This window comes from Rattus norvegicus, chromosome 12 (genome assembly GCF_036323735.1).
Source record: "Rattus norvegicus strain BN/NHsdMcwi chromosome 12, GRCr8, whole genome shotgun sequence".
Taxonomy (NCBI): domain Eukaryota; kingdom Metazoa; phylum Chordata; class Mammalia; order Rodentia; family Muridae; genus Rattus; species Rattus norvegicus.
The window spans coordinates 32,566,508-32,591,091 of record NC_086030.1 but is presented as its reverse complement, the minus strand read 5'-3'; the positions used below and the strand labels follow the sequence as shown (position 1 = coordinate 32,591,091).

Genomic DNA, 24,584 nt, shown 5'->3' with positions numbered 1-24,584 from the left:
CAACGGACTCTTTCCTTCATGCATTCCTACATTTATTTTAATATGTTACTCTATGCGCTGCTTGTATCATTTTAAACAAAAAAAAAAAGAGGAAAGAGTAATATTTAAATAAACAAGCTGGCATTACCATAGGACAATCTGCAAATATGTTTTGTAGGGCCTGGACCTCTTATCTGCCTTCTGAAAGCACAGACGTCCCTCCGGTATCTCCCATAGTCCTTTGGCATTTCTTTTTCTTTTATCCTTTTCAACCATGGCTACTTCTGGGTGACCATTATCTTGCTCTAGCTCCCATAGTCCTGTTTTCGATGTCTCCAGGCTCACTGTCGCCTCCTTTCTTAGGCTCTTGCTTGTTTTATGTCCACATTGTAAAATGTCCATTGTGTGACTTGTTAGGGCCATCTGGTAATTCTGCACGTAATGGTTATCTTTTTAAAGCATAATGTCAGCAAGGATCTGTACATTCTGAATCTCTTTTAGATTGGGGAGGTGGGGTTTCCAGACCGGAAATGAAGAAGACGTTGCTCCTGCACAATGCGTCCGATGAAAATCAGCTCCTCGAGGGTCGTAACGGAGACCGACGGGAGCACTTTCTGGTCCTCCATCTTAGAAGGACTCTGGGAGTTTGATTGGCAGTTAGAACTGAACGAAGCAAAGCAGGAGAAGCATTTGGAACAAGCATCTTTCACCCACCGAAAAATTGCACAGAGAAGCCTGGGGTGTGATAACTTTGAGGAAAACTATAACCTGAACTCAAACCTTGTGCACCACGGAACCCCTCCCATAAAGAAACCTCTCCGCCATAACACACAAGGAAAGAGCAGCGGATGGCATTCAGATTTGTGTCTTGTGGAAACTACGTAAGAGAGCGGACCCCGTGAATACACCGAGTGTGGGGAAATCTTCAGTCGGCCTCCTCCTCTTACGAATTGTATTCTCAGAGAGAAACACTGTGAATGTGAGAAAGCCTTCAGCCAGAGCGCTCACCTTAACCAACATGGGAAACTCCACAGCCGTGAGAAATCGTGTGACTATAGACGCGAGGAAAACCTCAAATTGAAGTCCTATCCTTAGTGGCATGTAACTCAGCGGGGGGAAACATGAACTTACAGAGATGAGAAGTTTTCAAATTCAGTCTTTTCATTCACGATCAAATGATTCCTGGCGTAAAGAATGCTTATCTACCAGTGAAATCGAATTTGTAACTAAATTTAGTAGTTTATAATATTCACAGGCGGTCTTATAAATAGTGAACATTATTATATTTACAAAGATAACATGCACTCGGGAATGCTGTTGGTAGTGTTTTCTTTGTAACACTAGCACATGGTGGGGAGAGAGGACTAGGAATTTAAGAAAACCCTCCACTATAGATGGACTTCAAGGCCAATATGGAGTACTTAAGACCCTGTTTTTCAAACAAAAACAGAATAATTGGGGAAAAAACCATAACAATGTAAAGTGGCATTAACATATAATTACTAACCTTTAAATGTATTCTATAATACTGTTTAATTGTATGGATATTGATTAAACAAGGTGACACTGTAATATAGCCAGTTAGATAAAATAGAATAAACAGAGTAATAATTCCCAAATGTTAGTCATTTTGTGCTTTATTTAAAGTTTTTCCTATATTTAGTCTTAATACTTTTTTAAAGGACATAAGATTTTTAGCCTAGACTAATAAATATTTATGGAACTTAATAGTTTGCTATACTAATTAAAATTTGTTCTGCTCTCTAGCAGAATAAAAATACACTTTACATTTTAAAATAGTTGACTAAGCCAGGCACTCAGGAGGTGGAGATAGTAAGATCGCTGAGCGTTTGAGGGCAGTGCAGGATACGTAGTTAAACCTTCACACACACACACACACACACACACACACACACACACACACACACATTTCCTTAATTGGAAAAGCTAAATAGAACATCCCTCTCTTCTCACAGCCTTTGCACTGATGAATTGGAAACTCTTATAAATCCCATGGACTAATTTGCCCGGGAAATTCAATGTATCTTTCTTTGGAGACCCAAGCAGAGCAATTTGAGGTCAACTGGGAACTGGGGACTGCTCTTATGGAAACTGCCTTGCCACCATCCTTTGGAGAGGAACTCCAGTTCAGCTTTAACCAGGAAAAAACAATAACCTCCAGGTGGTGGCAAAGGGTGTGTGTGTGTGTGTGTGTGTGTGTGTGTGTGTGTGTGTGTGTGTGTAAAGAAACCTTCAGGTGGTGGCGAAGGGTGTGTGTGTGGTGTGTGTGTGTGTGTGTGTGTGTGTGTGTAAAGATATGTTCTCTGTATTTACACTTTTCTACTACCTATTTCATACCTGGTTTGTGGTTTTGTGGGCGAGGCTCCCTTTTATTAATCTTTTCCCTACAATACTTAACACAGATCCTTATAATGTATGTTCCATAAATGTTTGCTAAAAAAAAAAAATGGCTGGGTTCGGTCCCCAGCTCCGAAAAAAAAAAAAGAACCAAAAAAAAAAAAAAATGGGCTGGACAGATTGATGTTTTGTTTTATTGTTCTTATTTTAATACTGGGGATCGTTTCCAGAACACGGTGCATGAAAGAAAAGCCCTTGGCCATCTGGCTGTATTTCTGTATTACCGCGTCCACCTTTAATATTAACATTTTTTGACCTGCATATTATACATATTTATGAGATACAGTGTGATATTGCAGCGCACACAGACAGCAACGTCAGGGTAGCTGGCATATCCATACGCTTACCACATCTTTGCCTTAAAAATATTCAGAAGCACCTGTATCTGCTACTTTGACGTATGCAAATATTACACTACGCAACAAGACATTAGAAATTATTGTAAATCAAGTCTGTAATCCAACACTGGAAAGGCAGAGGCAAGCCAAATGTACAATGTGAGACTGTTAAAAATAAGAAAAGGAGTTTCTGTGACAAATACAAGGTCCTTTGATTTGAAAACATGTTCAGGCTATTCCTGGGAAATCAAAGGAGCAAGAAACAAAATTAAATAGGAAAAGGTAGGATCCTCCTGCGCATCTCCAGCAGTGCCTATGGAAAAAGTCTAAGCGGGACACACTTAACCCCAGGACTTCCGCCCAAGGTGCGGTTTCAAATAGATTGGGCGGGGTCTTATCTTTAGCCCCGCCCAAGACTGGCAGGACTGGCGCCTGGGAAAAGGGAGGGGTGGGGCTAGCGCACCATGTGCGTCATCATGCTGCGCCCAGGCTCCTCCGGCCTTGGTCCGAGTTGTAGGTTTTGGAGGTGAGCGAGGGCTACGGATCTGGGTATTGGGTTCGGCAGTGCTACGTCTCCTGTTACTCTCCCTGGTGGTTTCGGTAGCAAATGATTCCCAAAGCGGCTCCGAGTCAAAGTCTCGTTGTTCCTGTACAGGAAGCTGGCTGACCGGCCGAGGTCTTGCAGTGAGCTCTTGTGTGTGTGGTAGCGGGCTGTATTGTCTATAATTGAGACAGAGAACTGCAATAAATGCTGTGACCTCGAGAACGTGCCCTGCTAACGACAAGAAATAAACCTCGCAGACTCGGGAGTTGAGCGCTTCAAACAGCATCGTTTATTATAATACTCCCTAATTGGGAACCAGTTCCAAGAAAGGACACCAAGTGACACGGACGAGGTGTTTCTAAATGGTTACAGAATAAAGAATAGTGGGTAAAGGGTAAATAAGGTGACTTGTAGTGATCTAGTAGGCACCTGTAGGTAGAAGAGCTTTGGTCTGTAGAGCATCTGTGATCGGTAGCAGGGGAATTTTCCGGATGATTAGGTTAGAGCCGCACTGAGGCGGGACCCTTAACTGTTTATTTTCCCGCTGTATCCTTCCTCATTTGGAGAGAGGGACGCCAGTGTGACCAGTTTAATTGTGTGCTTGCACACTAATAGTTCCTCAAAACACCTTTACTCAGGCCATGTTATTCCTAACTTTCTGTATAGGGAATCTGAAGGTTAAATTCATTTTCTACTTTGTAAACATTATAAAGATAAGTCCTGTAAGCATCTTTAACCAGGCTGTTTCAGAAAAGTAGAAAAATGACTGCTGGACACGGGCATTGCTCCTAACGAAATTCTCTTGGTAAGCCCTAACCACCAGAATGCTGGTTTAAATGGGGTGTTGTGGTACCAGCCTGTGTGTAATTTCAGAGGATCCCCTGGAACTGGTGCTGCAAAGGTTTCGAGCCACCATAAGGGTGCTGAAAACTGAACCCAGGTCCTCTGGAAGAGCAACCAATGCTTAGCTGCTTAGGCATCTGTCTCTCCAGCCCAGCTCATGGGAGGCTAATGTAGAAGGCTCTCCCAGTTTAACGCAAGCCTGGGCTACAGTGGAGAAAGGTAAACTTAAGAAAAAAGAAACCGAGCCATTGGTTTGTTAATGGATAGCGGGAAAGGGGGCAAGACTGTGTCTTAACAGTACTAACCTTTAAGGGGTTTTTTTTGTTTGTTTCCATTTTAGGCGCTCACAGACACATAATGTCAATAGTCCGTTCAGCCGTCCACGCCAAATGGGTTGTGGGGAAGGTGATTGGTACAGCAATGGTAAAAACTGCTAAAGTAAGAGCGACCAGACTTGTTTTGGATCCCTACTTACTAAAGGTGAGGATTCACACTTGCTTTAAAGTGCCATCGATGGGTCATCAACGTGCTACTGCTATGGTTCTCAGCCTGTGGGTCTCAATCCCTTTGGGAGTCACATATCAGATACTTACATTATGATTCATAACTAGCAAAATTACGGCTATGAGGTAGCAACAGAAATAATGTGACTGGGGATCACCACAACATGAGCTGTATTAAAGGATCGCAGTGTTGGGGAGGTTGGGGAACCATTGCTTTAGGGTCTGAGCGGAAAAGCATTTCCCTGTCGGTAAAAGATAAGTTGAACATCTGTGGCAATCTGCGTCACCCACTGCTGACCTGTAGGTGTAACCTGGTTCATAGGCTTTCGGGAACACACAAGTTCATTCCGATATTTCCTGTATCGACTAGCTGGGCAGAACAGTACGGGAACAGGACAAGACACTCCATCCCAGTAAAGAGACGTTTGAGCTGACCCTCCAGTACAATTCTATTCCTGGGTCGGGTGAATCCATTGTCGTGGTTCTTCCAGCTGTGATAGGGCATAGCCTCCTGCAGACAAAGCGAGTGGTTCCACACATTGAGGCCGGGAGTTGGTATTCCAGTTTAAGGAATCCAGGACAGTTGGAGACAGACTGGAAAGGATCCACTGTGCTTTGGTGCTCTGCTTTGTTTGGGGACAGGGTCACTCTGTGTAGCCCTGGCCGTCCTACAACTCCATATGTAGACTAGACTGGCTTTGAACCCACAGAGATCCTCCTGCCTCTGCCGTTGGTATGCATCGCTATTCTCAGCACTATAGGCAGTCCATATGGACCAGCGTAAGGAGTGAGGAAGGGGATTTTTGCAAAACTGTGGAGTAGAAACCATAAGGACCTAAACTACAGTGGCAGCATCGGGAATGGGGTGGGCAGGGCAGACCCAGGGGAGAAGAACCAAAGCTGTGGCTGGGTAGAGGAATCAGGAGAGGGGCAGCTTGCTGGGAGTTGTTTTTGGTGTTCTTTTTGCACCACACATCGCAGATGGGAGTTACCGATCTGCGCCTCTCCTTCTCTCCACAGTACTTTAATAAGCGGAAAACCTACTTTGCTCATGACGCCCTTCAGCAGTGCAGCGTCGGGGACATCGTGCTCCTCAGAGCTCTGCCCGTCCCACGAGCAAAGCACGTGAAACACGAACTGGCAGAGATCATCTTCAAAGTGGGCCGAGTTATCGACCCCGTCACAGGAAAGCCCTGTGCAGGAACCGCCTACCTGGAGAGCCCCCTCAGTTCAGAAGCCACTCCCCCCTGCGAATCTCGAGAAGAGCTCAAGTCCTCCTGAACCTGGGGAAGAGGGAGCCAGAGGATGGATGTCTGTCTGTTTGCTCAGTGGCTTTTCATACTGTTTCTCCTGTGACATTAGAAGTATTCAACAGAGTAAAGAGCTTAGCGTTCCATAAAGGTTCGCATCCTTTTTCAGATTCTCTGCCCTGAAGTTACCTTCCGAGTACTCTGTATGCCTAAGCGTGCTGCGTCATTCCGTAAGCTCACTGTCCTAGATCATATATGTATTGTTTTGTTTGCCATCACTCAAAGAAATCTTGGACTTTGCACCTTTATTTTAAAAGAAGAAAACCTTTTGATAATAACAGAAAAGGCTAAACTTAGTTTCGATAGCTGAATTTTTCAAAATATATCGTGTGTGTCCACAATGCCTGCGTGGGTACATGTGCGCCACCGCACACCTCCGTCAGCCAGAGGACAGTTTTGTGGGGTCAGCTCTCTCCTTTCACTCTTACACGGTTTCCAGGTGTCACACTCAGACGACAGCTAGCACCTCCACCCACTGGGCCATCCTGCTGCCACTGAGTTTTAATAGTTCATATTCAAAGTAAATTAAATGTGGGGTGTTTTTGGACACAAAGTTTCTCTTTGTAGACTTGGCTGTCCTAGAACTTGCTCTGTAGACCAGGCTGGCCTCCAAATCACAGAGGTCTGCCTGCCTCTGCCTCTCAAGTGCTGGGACTAAAGGTATGTGTCACCACTACTGGCTAGTAAGTTTAATTTTTTTCCCCTCTGATTTCACCAACTCCTAAGAGGAAGCGTTTTACATTCTATGAAGATTTTTACTGCAGAAACTTCGACCTGTGTATTTCAGTTTTCTGACTCTTAAAAGGAGACCTGGGGTATATTTCAACTTGAGCTAATATGTATGTTGTATACGTGTCTCTTTGGTTTTTTGTTGTTTTGAACTTTTGTCTCAGTGTAAAGCCCAGGTGAGCCTCAGATTTATGTCGTCCTATCTCAAGCTCCAGGTAGCTGGGGTTAGTAGGTGTTTGCCACAGGGCCTAGTTTAGAAGAAGGTATCAGTGATGAGCCCAGGCACTCATGGATCATCAGACTCCCAGAGTGGAGAGGACGCTTAGGTGCCCTTATGACAGACAGGACGCATGGAGGGTAAACAGCAAGAGACCAGAAGAAGACTATCTTCTTCCTGAAGAGAGGGAGAGGGGGAGAGAGAGAGAGAGAGAGAGAGAGAGAGAGAGAGAGAGAGAGAGAGAGAGAGATTAGGATTTTATTGCTGTGAACAGACACCATAACCAACATGAGTTCTATAAAGGACAACATTTAATTGAGGTTCAGAGGTTCAGTCCATTATCATCAAGGCAGGAGCATGGCAGTGTCCAGGCAGGCATGGTGCAGGAGGAGCTGAGTTGTACATCTTCACCCGAAGGAAGCCAGGAATGGACTGAGCATCCTCAGGCAGCTAGGAGGAAGGTCTCCAAGCCCACCCCCACAGTGACACACTTCCTCCAACAAGGCCACACTTTCTAATAGTGCCACTCCGTGGGCCAAGCATATGCAAACCATCACAGATGGGTATGGAGAGTGCAGTTCAAGCAGAGAAAAATAACCTAGCTAGTGAAGCTGGAGAGATGGCCCCGTGGTTAGGAACTGTTGGGTTCAGGAATCACCTCACCAACCACACAAACACTGATCTTAGTCAGATGGGGAGAGTTTATTGAGCGTGTGTGCCCCAGACCCAATTGACCAGGGCCACCATCCAGATTTGGGAACTGAATCATGACCCCAAGGTATGATCCTACAGGGTTTTTAAGCCCAGTATCCACGCCAAGTTACTCTACCAATCAGGGATGTGGATTTCCTTAGGAACATGCCTTTGTTGTACACTTAGCCTGCTCCCGTTGGTTGCGGTATTCAACTGTGGCAGGGGACTTGTCTAACATTCATGTCCTAACTTGTCTCTCAGGATGGGGCTTGCCTAACATTCATGTCTAAACTTGCCAACCGGGGTTGGGGATTTAGCCCAGTGGTAGAGCGCTTGCCTAGCAAGTGCAAGGCCCTGGGTTCAGTCCCCAGCTCAAAAAAAAAAAAAAAAAAAAAAAAAATTGCCAACCAGTATGTCAGTTATCCACGGACATGTCTCTTTCTGCCAAGTAGGATGTCAGTTCCCAGAGAGGTCTTGGGAACTTGAACTTCACTAGACCACTACTCAAATGGAAGTCTTATTCTAAGTAGTTTCTTATATGTCTCTCTTGGGTTGGGGTCTGTCCCAGGGGCAGCTTGTAATAACATAAAATACCATAAAAACTTATAGACAGGGCAGGAAGTACTGCTGGGTGGTCAAGCATCTCTAAGATACTTGACCGATTGATACACATGTGTTGTTTTCATTACAGTCTCTTGGGCTCGAGATAGAGCTCAGTGGTAGAGTGCTTGGCCAGCAAGCATGAGACTACAGGAAGAACACCCTCATGGTGCTCACCTGTAAGCTAACAACCTTGTTACCAAGCCTGACAACCCGAGCGGGTCTGAGTTCCTAGCATCCACAAGGTAAAAGGAAAGAACCAACTCCCGGAATTCTTTCTCAGGCCTTCGTATGCTTGTTGACATGGTCCAAGTGCCCACATACATGCACAAATAAAGAAATGTAATTTGTAAATTTCATTTCTTAAAATTAGGCTTCAGGGAGACTCTTGCAATGAGAAATATCATAGTGCCCAGCTTTAATCTCAGCACTCAGGCAGGAGCCAGCCTGGCCTACATTGTTGAGTTCCAGGCCAGCCAAGGCTACATAGTGATTCTCAATCTTCCTAATGCTGTGACCCTTCAATACAGTTCTAGATAAGAGTGTGGGGGTGTGACTGCCTACGGGCAGACCTGCTGAAGAGGATAGAGGAGTACTGTCTCAGTTCCTAAACCCATCTTCATCTTCGAAGGTCATCTTCAGAGACCTCTTTGAAAAGGTCATTGGAGGGGAGGTGATGGCATCTGCCTTTATTCCCTACACTTGGGAGACAGAGACAGGCAGGTGTATCTCTGTGAGTTCGAGGCCAGCCTGTGTACAGTATGAGTTCCAAGATAACCTGGACTACACAGAGAAACCCTATCTTGAAAAGGTCACTGGACTACAATGGAGTTTCAACTCACAGGTTTAGGGCCTAAAGCCACGTGTGTACTGATATACACTTTTAATACAGCACTCAGTAGGCTGAGGCAGGGAACAGCAAGTTTAAGACAAGCCAAGGCAGGCTGGAGAGATGGCTCAGTGGTTAAGAGCACTGATTGCTCTTCCAGAGGTCATGAGTTCAATTCCCAGCAACCACATGGTGGGTCACAACCACCTGTAATGAGATCTGGTGCCCTCTTCTGGCCTGCACATGTACAGGTACATATATGTATATATGTATATATGTATATATGTATATATGTATATATGTATATATGTATATATGTATATATGTATATATGTATATATATATATATATATGACAAGACAAGGCAACTTGGTAGGACCTATTTCACAAATAGATTGAAGATACACAGCTCATTGGTAGAGCACATGCCTAGCATATACCAGGCCCTAAGTACATTGGGAAAGGAGGAGAGCACAGGACTAAAGAACTGATGAAAATCCAGAGCAAAATGGCAATGGGGGTGAGGTGGGGATGCAGAAAAAAGGGAGGTCTAATGCTAAATAGCACAAAAGCAGAGTCATCAAAGAAATGCGTAAATGCAAGAGAGTTGAAACTCTTAACATACAAAGTTGAGTCAAGTGCAGTAATGTATACCTATGACCCCAGCACTGAAGTGGTGGGGGCAGGAGAACTGAGAGTTTGAGGCTATCCTGGATGAATAATGATCCTGTTAATAAACGAACTGAGTATGACGGCTCATGCAAGTAACCTCAAGATCCAGGAGGGTAAAACTAGAGGACCCAAGAACAGGACCCAAGAGTGTTTGTACACTTTGCCCTTGTGTTTGTACACTTAACTCTTGAGATTCTTCTAAACCCTCGGAGTATAACTTGTCCGATGCTCTGAATAAAGGCTATTGCTTGAGACTTTAGTCCACCTCACTTTTAGGCTCCATTCTCCCAGGTTCCATTCCCCCTCAGGAGTGGTTAACCATCGCTGTGAGGCTGGATTGGGCTCCACATAAAGACCCTGTCTCAGCTAACTTGGGAAGTTCACGGCAGTTCACAACTGTCTGCAACTCCAGTTCCAGGGGTCCCACACCCTCACACAGACATAGGTGCAGGCAAAACACTAGTGATGCGCATAGACTAGGAAGAGAAATTTTAAAAAGATAAAGAAAACCATACCTCTTGAACTTCAAGATTACAGGTGGTAGAGAATCACCTCCCATCCCACTTCTTACCAGAAACTCACAGGCAGCCACCAATCTGTCTCTTGACCTTTGCTACTTGCTCCCCATTTCTCTGCTTCCTCGGGATCTAGCTCTGTTTCTGCCTACTCTTGTCTTGCTGAAGTTTCATGCTTGTATCCGTAGTTCTTTTATTATCCTCACAGAGTACATTTTCCCCTAGACCAGAGGTTCTCGGCTTTCCTGGTGCTGCTACACTTTAACACGTTCGTCATTTTGTGGGGACCTTCAACCATAAAATCAGGCTCTGGATTCTCCCATGCACAGTTCTATTCCTTTCTCGTGGATCTCCCCGTGGACAATCCAGCGCCAACCAGGTTCCTTTCTCACACCCATCTTGGGACACTGAGCTCCCCTCGCAGATCTAAGCTTATCTTCAACAACTACTTGGCGCGCCCCCTGGCGGCAGCCCCGAGGCTGCACGCTGCTCCCCCTAGCGGCCGCGCCCCTGCACTACAGCGGCCTAGCGCCCTGCCCCGCCCCGCCCCAGCCTGGTCGGCCCGGCCGGGGGAGGGGTCGCGGCAGCGGCGGCGTCAGCGACACCGAGGCGGTAGGAGCTTCAGGCTCCGGAGCAAGATGGCGGCGCGGGTGCTGCTCGCGCGAGGAGGCCTGCTGCGGCCAGCCGCCCCCGGCAGCTTCCTGCCCGGGCTCCGGTGAGCAGCGCCGCCCTTTCCGGGGCCCGGCCGGGGAGGGGCCGCCGTGGGGCGAAGGGCGCGGGGTCCCCGGGGCGGGGAGGGGACGCCGGGGGCCGGCCTCCGAGTCCCAGGCGACGGAGGGTTGGCGTGGCTGCAGCGCCTTCCCCGGGCCCCTTGGGGCTCAAGGTCACGGTCCTGCCGGCGCCGCCCTTGCCGGGGACGCCCGGGATCGCGGGCCATGTCCGCCCGCAGCCTCCGCGCGCTGCGCCCCCCGCAGTAGCGATGCCTCGCCCCAGGTCGCGAAAGAATGGCGGGTTCCCCCCAGGGAAGCTGCACCCCGAGGTCCCCACTCGGGACAGCCCTTAAATTTGAAAGCGGAGTGGATTAAAAAAAAAAAAAAAGTAACCGACGGTGGCGGAGTTCGCAGTTGAAACTTTTTCTTCTCCTAACCTCGGTGGAGTCTGTTCGGTTGTGTCCACCTGTCACCTTGACATCCCCACGTTTATTAAGTAACGAAAGGCCATCCGAATTTCCAGATTTGTTTTCCCTTCTTGCCTTCCTTTGTATTGTTTTTCATCTCTAAACTGTTTTCAGGATTTATATATATTTTTTTATGTATATAAGTGTTTGCCTACCTGGACGTCTATTACATATGTGCCTGGGGCAGCCAGAAGGTTTTGGATCCCCACTACCGGAGTTACAGCCTGTTGGGAGCCGCCATGTCGGGGTTGGGAATGGAATCCTCTGCTAGAGCAGCAAGTGTTCTTAACCCCTGAGCCATCTCTCCAGCCCCTATTTATTTATTTGTTTATTTGTTTATTTATTTGTTTGTTTATTTATTTATTTATTTATTTATTTATTTATTTATTTATTTATTTATTTGAGACAAGGTCTTGCTACATATATCCAGGCTGGCCTCGAACTTTCTGCAAACCTTCTGCTTCAGACTCGGAAGTACTGTAGTTTCAGGTGTGCACTACCGAGGCCAGCCTTGGCTAACTGAAATGTTGCCTTTGTTTTTTGTTTTTTGGGTTTTTTTTTTATATCTCTGCGTGCATGCACACGTGTGTTTGTAATTGATTTTTCTCCCACCAAGTGGGTCTGGGAAATTGTAGTTCATCAAACTTAGAAGCCAGTTTCTTTACCCCTTAAGCCATCTCAACAGCCCCGGAACTTTTCTTAAGATTTGTTTGTATGAGTGTTTTTACCTGCATATATGTATGTGTACCATATGCATGCCTGGGGGCCTACAAGGATCGGAAGAAAGTATCTGGTCCTCTGGAACTACTGTTACAGAAATAGTTGTGAGCTACCACATGGGTTCTGGTACTGGAACTCTGGTCCTCTTGGAAAGGAGCAAGTGGTCTTAACCACTGAGCCATCTCTCCAGTACAATGGGGGCACCATATAATATGACTCGTCTAATTTAGTGGCAATCTTAAATAGTGAGGTATGCATCTCACGCAGACATAGAGACAAGAGACACATCTCTGGGGGAAAAGTGTGTGTGGTCGCTTTTGTTTCAGGACCCATGCAACTTGTAGATGCAAATTATTTAAATCACCTGTAATATGGTTTCCAAATGAAGTGAACAGACAACTTCCCTATCTGTTGTTACTTAGCAAGCACTCTGAGCCCCTAAAGTTTGCATTTTGTTCCTTGGGAAACAGGCAGCTGAAACTCAAGGTGCTCGCTCAAGACCTGATGCTCAAAGTGGTAAAGCTGGTAAACTAGATTTGGACCTGCCAGGTACCCATACTTGGAGCCAAATGCTCTCTACCCTGTGAGTGCTTGAAGACACTCTCACCCTCCTCTCTCCCTTTCTGCCAATCCTCTCTGGGAGCTGTTCAAAGAGGAGGAAGAAAAGGGGGTCCAGAGTAGTTTAGAACCTTGTAAAGTCTGAGGTGTAGGCTGTTCAAATAGAAAATCCAAATATCTGGGCTATAGGCAACTGATGGTAATTAGCATATAAGAATGTTGATAGATACCTGGATTTCATTATTCTGTGTTTTCACTGAGTTTTTTTGGTGGTGATGGTTTATTGTTATTCTGTGGGTTTTTGGTTGGTTTGGTTTTTTGTTTTGGTTTTTTGGTTTTGGTTTTGGTTTTTTTTGGGAGGGTTAGGGTTTTTTTTTTTTTTTTTTTTTTTTTGTCTTTTCGGGGGATGGGGATTTGAGACACAGTAACCCTAGTTGTGCTAGAACTCGATCTATATATCAGGCTGTCAAGCCTGCCTCTGCTTCCCTAGTGCTGGGATTAAAGGCGTATACCACCACCTCCTGGCTTGTTTTTTTTTTTTTTTTTTTTTTCTGGCTTGTTTTTGTTTGTTTTGTTTTGTTTTAAAGCCACAGTGAGAGGGATGAAATTGTTTTAAGGAGAGGATGGGGCTAGTGAGGAAGCTGAGAAACAAGCCCTAGTACGTGCCAACATTTACAGGCTGTTGAATAGAGAAGGAGCCGCAAAGGAAGCCAGGCAAAGAGCAGCCAGAGCCATCATTGTGTGTGCGACAGGCGTCAGAGAGGGGATATTTATTGGACTAGTCAGCTGTGCCTGATCCTGGCTAAAAGGTTAAGTAAGATGACAGAAAGAAAAAAAAAAAAAAACAGATTTGCCTATGGGGATGTCGGGGTGACCTTGCAACATGACTTTCAGAAAGGAATCAGGAGGTCCTTGTAGGCTCCTCAGACTTGCGTATTCTAGTACAGTGATTCTTAAACTGTGGTTCGAGACCCCCCCTGCAGGTCACATATCAGATATCCTGCATATCAGCTCTTTACATTACAAATCCTGACAGTAGCAAAATTACAGTTCTGAAGTGGCAGTGTAGTAACTGTTAGGTTGGGAATCACCACAGCGTGAGGAGCTGCGTTAGGAAGGGTGAGAGCCACTGCTCGAGGCCATCCTATTGGCTGTAGATCGTGTTAAACCCAGAGTTCTCAGCTGTTTACTAGACAGTCGCCTGGAAAGGGTTTTAAGGTACAAAGGATTTAATTCATGTTCCTCCCATAAAACCTGGTTGCTCTCCTCCCAGTAGTGGGCCGTCTCCCATGGTCCAGGCCAGGAATCAGGCCTTCTCCAAGCCTATCTGCCGCTCTCCCTGCCTTCTAATTTGGTTGTCAGATCGGCCATTTTTTGCTTCCAAGTGTCTAGGCTCCACGTCTCTGTTCTCATCACCCTTAACCATCAGCAGCACTTTTCTGGATTCCTCTGAAGACTGAACTTGATCCCATCATTGAAGGAGACAGATTTAAAAAAAAAAAAAAATTCTAAGGGGCCATTTTTCCATTATAAAAATCTCGTTAACCAACCTGTGCGGGCAGGAGAGGCGGCTCACAGTTAAGGGCGTAGCACCACAATCACATACTCGTACTCCCCTCCCCCGTGCATATACACATAACTGAAAATGAAAATAAATCTTTAAAAACTTGGCTATAGACAGTACTTGGGAAAGTGAGGTATAAGGGTTGTGAGTTGGGGGCTAGCCTGGGCTACATAAAGAGACTCACTTGTACGCGTGCACGCACACCACACACACACACACACACACGCGCGCACACACACACACACACACACACACACACACTCGTCTTAACCTCACCATACAGACTGTATCCTACTCCTTCCTTTCTCCGACATCCCTCCCAAGAAAAACCACTTAGACGACAGTGCAAACAGTTAATAGAATGTGGAAGTAGATAGATATTTTAGAAGTTGTGTTTCTTAGACGTGATGATAGCATAGTGGGTTTATCTTTGTTTTCTAGAGATATATGTTAAAGATATTCATCTCCTTACTGATTGAGACAAGGTCTCATCCATTGCCCTGGCCAGCCTGGAACTGTCAGTGTAGACCAGGCTGGCCTTAAACTCGGAGCTCTGCCTGAGTCTACCTCCTAAGTGCTGGGATTAAAGGTCTGAGCCACCGCGTGCGGCGTGCGCTGAAGTGTTAAAGTTCTGTGTGTCTATACAATTTCCAAACGTACGAAAGTTTTTTTCTTAACTTACGTAACAAGTCAATTTTTTTTTTTTTGATCTACGTGGAGTGCGTACATTATTTCAACCTCTCCGTGTTTGAAGCTTTTCAAAGCGAAAACTGGGCAGCAGCGTCTCTGTAGCAGCTGTGCAGGGGTTAGGTTTATGAGAGAATTGTTTAATATGCGACATCTCAAGGATAGATCTGCCGCCCCCCCCCCACCTGCTCCCCTCCCCTGCTTCCTCACTGCAGTCTTTACTCCTGGCTTTGCCATTACTAGCTCTTAAAACGCTCTGTCCCCGATGGATATCCAACTGACAGATGTTTCCTCGTCCTCTCTTCAGTGGTTCTCAACCTGAGTCCAGACCCCTTTGGTTTGCATATCAGACATTGACATTATGACTCTTAACAGCAAAATTACCTTTATGAAGTAGCAGGTGAGAATCACTTTCTGGTTGGGGGATCTCCACAACCTGAGGAACTGTATTAAAGGGTCGCAGCGTTAGGAAGGTGGAGAACCTCTGATCTACACCGGCCACCCAAGAGCCTGCCTCCTCCACCCCAAGCCACTGCAGCTTTCCAGCCAGGCCTCTGTCCGAGAGCTTATCTCAGGATGCTTGTGTTCCCTTGCTCTCGTCTGCAAGCTCAGCTCTTGGGGTCAGGACTGGGTTTGTCCTCTGTGTGCCCTCCCACAGCTAGTCCAACCTTTGATACACATCATGGTGCAGTTAGCAAATATTTGGGGGTCAGACGGGTGGGTTAGGCCTGCTGTGCTCCTGCTGCCGTGTCTGAATGTTAAATCTATTTCCCTTCCTCTGTTTGCTCTGACTAAACCTAAATGCTGTCTCTTACCTGTGTCTGTTTCCACCTCCCGGTTTGGGGGTTGTTTTTATCTGGGGTCGGGGAGTGTGTTTTCTATTGTTTTGCTGCAGTTGAGTTCGTGTTCTGTTTTGAGGCAGGGCTTCACGGTTTAACCCTGGCTGGCCAGGAACTTGATATGTAGGTCAAACTAGCCTCCAATAGCCAGACTTTTTCTCTAGTACTGAGAATGGAGCCCAGGGTCTCACTCATACTAAGCCATTAAGCTACATCCCACCCACCCAGTCCCAGGGGTGTCTATAGAAAGTATTGTTTCCCCGCCATCTCTCTATCCAACTTCTGAACAGTAGACCTCCTTTTTCCCATCTGCTGGGTGGTTTGTTTCTTTTTGTTTTTCAAAACTGGGTTTTTTTCTGTGTTGCCCTGGCCATGGAACTCACAACATAGACCAGGCTGGCCTCAAACTCAGAGATCACCTGCCTCTCCCTTTTTTTTTTTTTTTTTTTTTTCTTTTTCCGGAGCTGGGGACCGAACCCAGGGCCTTGCGCTCTACCACTGAGCTAAATCCCCAGCCCTTGCCTCTGCCTCTTGATTGCTGGGATTAAAGGAGTAAGCCACCTCCCCTCACTGAGTGTTTGGTTTGGGGGTTTTGTTTGTTTTGTTTTGTTTTGTTTTGTTTTGTTTTGTTTTAAGGCTTCCTTCAAAAAAAGGTTCGGTTACTCCTGGCCGGAGAGAGTCCAGGAACTGCACTCCCTGCCCTCGGGGCTGGCTCAGTACTTCAGGCTGCTTTTCCTGCTGGTTTTGAATCTGCTGGCATTTTGCCCTATTCAGGTATAACTGCCACAGTGTAGCCTCCACGCCCAAGCCCATGCCCACGCCGGCCTATTACCATCCCCCACACCTTCCCACTCTGTTCGCCCGCCTTGTCGAGCTGCCCGCCTTACAGAAGCGTGCTGTCCGTTTCCACAATTCTGTGTGTCCTTGTACATGTTGTTCTCTCTCACTAAGATTATCACCTGCCTTGTCCATCTGTCCTGCTTGGCCTCCAGCATGGAGCTACAGATTCTCCACTGGAGTCTCTCTTGAGTCCAAGCCGGTGATTCATTCTCCTGAGCTCTGTGTCCGCTTTGGGATCTGTGGTCATTTTGGCTTTTCCCCGGGGAGATTGAACTGACTTAGCATCTGGTAGAACTTGATAGCAACAGAGCCTACAATGCTTAAGTCTCAAGTCCAGTATTTGATAGAAAGTAGGAACCCTGCCTCCAACCTGTGTGTGTGTGTGTGTTTCTCTGTCTCTGTGTATGTGTCTGTGTGGGGAATATGTCTGTGTGTGTACGTATGTATGTTTCTGTGTCTGTGTGTGTATGTGTGTCTGTGTCTGTCAGTAAGAACCCAGGCCTTTCCTGGATTCAATCACTGGATCACTGGCAGCTGTTGGCATAGCTCTCTCCATATTTGGCTTAGACAGTGAGAGAGACTGGATGACAACGTATCACGCATCCTGTGCCCAGGACTGGGCATATCATATCAGCGTTTGTCAGCTAAACCTGACACTTAAACAAGATTTCAAAGTTTGACCCTCAAAGCCAGGCTCACAGGTTCAGCCGGAGATGTAGGTTTGGGAGAAGTCCCCGATTAGTAGAAACATTTTGTATGTTGTTTGTTCTTGGAAACTTCTGAGCCTGTCTGTCATCCCAAGACCTACCTTGGTGCTGTTTTGAGGCTCTAATGAGATGACTTAGGCAAATGACCTCAAGCAGCCCATGGAAAGAAATGTGTCCCTATTAACTCTTAATACCCTTGAGCCTTAAGGGAGAAGAGAAAAGTTTGCTGGGTTTTTCTGCTCTATATTTAGTCTGCGAATAATTCTTAGATTCACATGTAGAAAGCATTTTATGCAATAAAAACTAGTCATATTTGCACATATATAATGCATGCTTGTCTGCATTTTGGAAGGATACCTTAAAACCAACTGGAGTAGGACATGGTGGCACATACCTGAGTGTGAGCACTGTGGAGGCAAAGACAGAAAGATCAAGAGTTCGAAGCTAGCCTCAGCTGCATAGTAAATCTCATGTCATTCTCAGCTGCATGAGACTAGATCTAAAAATAGTAAGCAGATATACTGTGAAGTGCTCAGTAAGTGTTGGTGATGGGGAAGAAAATAAACTCAGTTTTGGGTTATATTACTACTGAGGCAAAGTCTACACCTTGGACCAGCATGGTGTGGAACTCACAGAATAGACCAGGCTAGCCACAAACTTAAAGCAGTTTCCTGGCTCAGCCCCAGCTAGGTTCTAGGTGTTCTTTTCTTAATTTGTCATACACTTGGTTTTGTTTGTTTGTTTGTTTGTTAAGTCAGACTTTCTCTGTGTAGCCCTGGCTGTCCCAGAACTCACTCTGTAGACCAGGCTGGTTTCAAACTCAGAGATCTGCCTGCCTCTGCCTCCTAGTGATGTGCTTAAAGGTGTGCACTGCCACACAGCGCAGCCCATACTTTTAAATACTAACCTCTTACAACAGATACAAAAAAATTTTTTTAATTAGTAAAAATTTTACTTCATTTTTTTTTGTATATGGGTGTTTTGTCTTCATGTATGTCTGTGTACCATGTGTCTGGTGCCCTTGGAGGTCAGGAGACGGTATCAGCTTCCCAGAGATGAGTTACAGACAGTTGTAAGCTGCCATATGGGTACAGTGGTGTTTTTTTGTTTGTTTGTTTTCAAGATTTGTTTATTATATACACAGTGTTCTGCATGTCAGAAAAGGGCACCAGATCTCATTACAGATGGTTGTGAGCCACCATGTGGTTGCTGGGAATTGAACTCAGGACCTCTGGAAGAACAGTCAGTGCTCTCAACCTCTGAGCCGTCTCTCTAGCCCAAGGGTACAGTGTGTTTTATCATCTCCCCCTTCCCACTCTACCCAGGCCCCGAGGTCCTCCCGACTGTATGACATCTTTTTTATTCCCACTCTACTGAGTTCAGTTAGTGCTCCCTACATGCACCTGACTGTGCCCCATCCAGTAACACCCAAACAGCTCCCACTGGAGCCAGCCTGCAGACAGCTGACCAGAGGGATGGCTTGTAGTGAAAACCACTTGCAGAGGACACGGATGGGTTCCTGACACCCACATGGTACTTGCAACCATCCATAATTCTAGTTCCCGGGATCTGCTACCCTCTTTTGAATCCTTTTAGGCGCCAGGCACACACATGGTATACATGCATACACATGCAGGCAAAACACTCATATTTGAGATCATTTTTAATCTTCAAAATATTAACTAAATAAAAAATTATAAAAAACAAACTGGGGGTTGGGGATTTAGCTCAGTGGTAGAGCGCTTGCCTAGCAAGCGCAAGGCCCTGGGTTCGGTCCCCAGCTCCGAAAAACAAAACAAAACAAAACAAACTGATTCAGATGGCTGTAGTGGTGTCCAACTTTAATCCCAGTACTCAGGAGGCAGAGGCAGGTGGATCTCTGGTCTACAGAGTAAGTTCCAGGACAGCCAGGGTTACACAAAGAAACCCTGTCTCCATAAACAAAAACAAATAAAACCAAACCCAACACAAACGAAAACAACACTTGACTCTTCCTTCTCTAGCAGGCTTTGGTTACCAGTGGCTCCTTGTCTAGTAGGTGAGGCTTCATGAGCCCCTGAATTTACATGGGTGCACATACATGCACATGCGCTTGCTTATGTGCTCACATACAGCGTCCGGAACAGGGCATCCGGTGCCCTCCTCCATCCTTCTCACTCTAAGGCAGAGTCCCTCCTGAACATGGGGTTTGCATCTGAGCTAGGCTGGATGCAGCAGGCCTGTCTCCACTTCTCTCTGCGCTGGGGTCCTAGGCATATTTAGGGAATGTCCAGCTTGTGACTCAGATTCTGGGACCCAAACTCCAGCCCTCATGATTACAGAGCGAGTCCCCTTAACCACTGAAGCGTCATCTCCAGCCCCATCACTCATAGGTCTGCCATTTGCTACATCATAGCGTCATACAAACATCTAAAACGTGGTATGTTCCAGGCTGGGTATGATGGTGCACACCTGTAATCTTAACTTCGGATACTAAGGAGGGGGATTGAGAGCTTGAGGCCAGCTGGGGGTGCACAGTAAGACCCTATCTATAAAATATTTTGTTTATAAGATAGACTCAGGCTAGCCTCAGACTTGCTGATCATCCTGCCTCCGCCCCCCTGGTGCTGGAATACTTGGTGTGTGCATGATGCCTGGCCTAAACTATTAACTTACGTGGGAAAAAGAAGCTGGGTGGGCAGGTCACAGACCTGCCACTCTCAAAGGCAGGCTCCTGTTGATCGTGGGGCCAGGAGACCTGGGCAAGTAAGTGCTGGGCACCACAGGTCCTGATAGTGGGCATGAAGCAGAGTTGAACATGACCACCCCGAAGTCTCTCTACAACTGGACCGTGGCCAGGTGGCCAGGAGTCAAGATGAGGTTGCCTCCCACCATTTCTGTAGCCTGGAGTAAGTCCATGAAAACCAGAACCAGGATGTATGCTAGGGGTGACACTTTGGAAAGCATCTAGAGAGGGCATTCCGGCTTGGCTTGGCTTGGTTTGGTTTTTTGAGGCAGGGTTTGTCTATGTAGCCCTGGCTGTCCTGGTACTAGCTCTGTAGACCAGCCTGGCCTCGAACTCACAGAGATTCACCTGCCTCTGCCTCCTGAGTGCTGGGATTTGAAGCACGTGCCGCCACCACCTGGCCAGACAGTCCAGTTTTTGGAAAGATAAACAAAGGCTGTGGAAAGAGTTAGCTGGCCTGTCTGCCTGAGGAGAGGCATAGGCCAGAAGGATGGATTCTGCGCACTGTGTACAGTTCACAGGGGAACCAGGACGGGGGCTGATGATCATTAAGCCAACTATTGGTGCCAGAGGTCCCACCCAAGAGTGCTTTCAATGAGTGTCCTATGTAAAGGTGAACGAGAGGAGCAGCAAAAGACTGTGACAGTGGAATACCACAAACTTCCCAAAGGAGGAGGGGAAATGATCCTTCAAAAATCTGTTGGCTTTTCCTGGTGTGAGCATAGTCTTGGTGCAGTCAAGATTTGATGACTCCAGTCATCTAAACCACATAGTTTCTCACCACACCCTCTGCCCATGTGGCTGTCTCTGTCCTGCTTTCAGTGAGGAGACAGCCATTGGAACAGGTGCTTCCTCTGAGCGGCTGCAAGACCCCTGCCAACCAGCTGTCTTCCCAGTCATGGCCTCCTTTGCGTCTGAATAATCTATTGTACTTTGAAGAATAGGGAAGAAAGTATTCAGATTACCTCAGACACATTCATGAGTCTCGATATAACCAAACAAACAAAACTTTAGAAAAATTATTTTAAAAAATGTATATATATATACATATATACATATACATATATATATACATACATATATATATATGCATTCCATGTGTGCCTGTGTACCACTTGCATGCCTGTGCCCATGGAGGAAGGCCAAAAGGGCTTCAGGGTCCCTGAAGCCAGAGTTCTAGCTCTATGAAGGGTATAAGCTGTCATATGGGTGCTGGCATCCAGTGCTCTTAACTGCTGAGCCATCTCTTCTCAAACTTAAAAAAAAAAAAAAAAAGGATTCTGTGTTTGAAACACTTAAAAGCAGACATGGTGCTACACACCTTTAATCCTAGCATTCAAGAGGCAGAGGCTGGTGGGTCTCTGAGTTGAGTTCAAAGGCAGCCTGGTCTACACAGCACATTCCAGGCCCCACCAGGACCACATAGTGAGACCATGTCTCATATAACAGAACCAAGTTGGGTGTTGTGATACACACGCTTGTACTGGAGGATAAACACCTGTTGTGGATTGCCACAAATTTGAAGCCAGCCTGGTCTATATAAGGAAGTCCAGGCTAGCCAAAGACTGTCTTTAAAAAAAAAAAAAAGTTATACAAATTACATTTTTAATTTTTTGTTGGAATAAAATGTGCTATCATTCACTCAGATTCTTCAAAATAAGTTTATTTTTTTGTATTCAAAGAATGGATTGATGATAGAAGCAAACATTGTATGACTTTGAAGGAAAACAAAAAAGCTCTATGTAGCCCAGGCTAGCCTCAAGCTTTCCATTTGCCAGCCTTAGCCTCTGGAGGATTGAGAAAATTAATATTTGATGTTGGGGGCTGGAGAGGTGGCTCGGTGGTTAAGAGTGCTGACTGTTCTTCCAGAGGTCCTGAGTTCAATTCCCAGCAACCGCATGGTGGCTCGCAACCATTGGTAATGGAATCTGATGCCCTCTTCTGGTGTGTCTGAAGACAGCTACAGTGTACTTATGTAAATAGAAATTAATAAAAAAATTTAAACAAAATAAAATGAGGATTTTTTTTAAAAAAACTAATATTTGATGTTTACCATTTTTATCGATGTAGCTGTGTGTGAGCGTGTACAAGTGAGCGCAGTGCCCACAGAGTGCCCTGGAGCTGCCTAATGTGGACTCTGGGGTTCAACTCAGGTCCTCTTAACCATGGAGCTGTATTTGCAGACCTCAGAAACAACTTTCTAGGCCTTTTCCATAGATGAGATGCTATTCTAAGGTCTAAGGTGTGTTATCTGGAAGCACGCACGTGTTTGCACTCAAAACTGTACAAGAATGAGGCCAGCGTGCACACAGGCACACACACACACACACACAGGCACACACACACACACACACACACACCACACACACACACACACCACACACACCACACACACACACACACAGGCACACACACACACAGGCACACACACACACACACACACATAGGCACACACACACACCACACACACACACACAGGCACACACACACACAGGCACACACACACACACATAGGCACACAGGCACACACACACACACACCACACACACACACACACATAGGCACACAGGCACACACACACACACACACACCACACACACACCCCTACATTCACATACACCAACACAGAATAATCCATAACAAACTTTGAAGTACGTACGAAGCAGGCTGACGAGACAGCCCAGAAGGTAAAGTACCCACTACCACACCTGACGCCCTGAGTTTCCGTCTTCCACAGCGGAATGAGAGAACGGACTTCTTAGATGCATCCACGCAAACAAACAAATAGGATAATAAAAGAGAGAGAGCACAAAAGTGAGGAAGTCAGTACGGAACTATGTGGGACAGACACCTTCTGTCCTTGTCACAGTGGCATTAGCCCATAACAGCTTTGACACGTAATAAGTCAAATGGAAGAGTAACCCACTCTTCTTGTTTTGGTTCTCAAGACGTTTTCTCTGCAGCCCTGGCTGTCCCGGAACTCACTCTGTAGACCAGGCTGGCCTCGAACTAGAGATCTGCCTGCCACTGCCTGCACGTGCTGGGATAAAGGCCTGGGCCATCACACCCAGCATTCCCCACGTTCTCTTTTTAACAGTCAGGTGGGGCAGGTCCTATACTCCAGCACTAGGGAAGCAGAGACAAGCTGTTCTGAGTCTTGTTGGTCAGTCCCACTGGGCTGTTTCCTGCATTCCAAGCCAGCAAAAGACCCTGTCTCAAACAAACAAAGCCAACCAGACTGGGCCAGGTGATGTACACTTTTAATCCATCACTTGGGAAGCAGAGGGAGGAGGATCTCTGTGAGTTCAAGGCAAGTCTGGTTTATATAGAGTTCCAGGCCAGCCAGGGGTATACAATGGGACCCTGCCCCCCACCCTAAAAAAAAAAGAATTTTTTAAAGCAATCTGGGGCTGTGGGTCAGACCACTTGCCTAATATTTGTGAGGCCCTAAATTCAGTCTCTAGTACTGAAAAGGGGGTGAGGGGGAGGACCTGAGGGTATCCAAGGTTGTCTTCTGACTTCTACATGTAAATATAGACATGTAAACATACAGACACATATTTGTACACATAAAATACATATTCACACATTTATCACAAAGTCAAGATTATAAGAGGAAGGGGAAAGATGTTAATTCTCACTGAATTTATCTCAGAATTCCAATCGAGGACATCATTGGTGCGTGTAGAGTTATCTCTTTTTCCTTTGGGTTTCTGACATCACAGTCTTGTGTAGCCCAGGTTGACTTTGAACTTGATAGACCCCAGGGCTACCCTTACACCCCTGCTGTCCCTGCCTCTACCTCCCAAGTGCTGTAGTTACACGTGTGCTCCACTATACCCAGCTTCAACAGTACCCTCATTCTTTTGTGAATGTGAGTGGAGGTCAGGGGTCAACCCTTGGGGTCAGTTCTCTGCTGCTACATGGTTAGGACCTGTGAATTGACCTCAGGTCACCAGGCCTGTGGCTGGCATCTCTGCTGAGCCAAAGGCCCCAGGACTATTTTCTAATCAGTATTTTTTTTAGTTGTGTACAAAGCGAGTTTCATTTTTCATTTCTTTTGTTCTAATGATGGGTTTCCCGTATTTATCCTTGTGTCTTGCCCGTCTTGCTTCTCCCCAGCTTGCCTCCCCCACCCCATCCCCAGGGGTAGGGACTTAGGCTTCTGGGAGTGTGACAGTGCTTGAGAACCTGAAAGCCTCCACACTCATGAAGAGATTCAGTGCGCTGTTTTTATTCTTCTTTAGGAGAGTGACGTCCTCGGGTCACCGAGCTCGGGAAGACAGCTGGCTAAAGTCCTTATTTGTCAGAAAGGTCGATCCGAGAAAAGACGCCCACTCCAACCTCCTAGCCAAAAAGGAGACAAGCAGTCTGTACAAGTTACAGTGTGAGTAGCTGTCCTGGTGGTCGGCTCGGTCCATCTGTCCATCCATCCGTCCATCTGTCCATTAAGTCTACCATTGCATTTTCTCTCGTTTCAGTTCACAACGTTAAGCCGGAATGCCTAGATGCTTACAACAAAATTTGGTGAGTATCTCAGACTATCATCCCGGGAGGGAGGGATGAGTGTAATGACG

General features: G+C 46.2%; 2 protein-coding genes across 8 annotated transcripts in view; both read left to right on the top strand.

Moving 5' to 3' along the window:
• The first annotated feature begins 3,157 nt into the window (after positions 1-3,157).
• On the top strand, positions 3,158-6,457 carry Mrps17 (mitochondrial ribosomal protein S17). 5 transcript variants are annotated; one of them, XM_006249264.5, is made up of 3 exons: positions 3,158-3,261; positions 4,463-4,602; positions 5,646-6,276. In XM_006249264.5, the coding sequence occupies exons 2-3, from the start codon at positions 4,480-4,482 to the stop codon at positions 5,904-5,906; spliced, it is 384 nt and encodes a 127-aa protein (XP_006249326.1). In that variant the 5' UTR covers positions 3,158-3,261; positions 4,463-4,479; the 3' UTR covers positions 5,907-6,276. The 5 variants fall into 5 exon arrangements, with proteins under 5 accessions (XP_006249326.1, XP_063127235.1, XP_017453790.1 ...); XM_063271165.1 differs by having other exon boundaries at positions 3,239-4,084; XM_017598301.3 differs by having other exon boundaries at positions 3,239-4,341.
• A 4,289-nt stretch (positions 6,458-10,746) lies between these two features.
• Positions 10,747-24,584, top strand: part of Nipsnap2 (nipsnap homolog 2) — a 38,175-nt gene continuing 24,337 nt past the window's right edge. For 2 of the 3 annotated variants that reach the window (NR_172102.1, NM_001394370.1), the window contains 3 exon segments: positions 10,789-10,905; positions 24,255-24,394; positions 24,489-24,534. Coding sequence is in view for 2 of the 3 variants with exons in the window: in NM_001394370.1 (NP_001381299.1) it covers positions 10,829-10,905; positions 24,255-24,394; positions 24,489-24,534 (263 nt within the window). In the remaining variant the exon portion in view is untranslated. 3 annotated transcript variants of the gene reach the window in all.

Coding starts and splice junctions, on each gene's coding strand:
- Mrps17 (NM_001105923.1), top strand. CDS start 4,480: ATGTCAATAGTCCGTTCAGCCGTCCACGCCAAATGGGTTGTGGGGAAG. Junction 4,603..5,645: donor TGGATCCCTACTTACTAAAG/GTGAGGATTCAC, acceptor TTCTCTCCACAG/TACTTTAATAAGCGGAAAAC.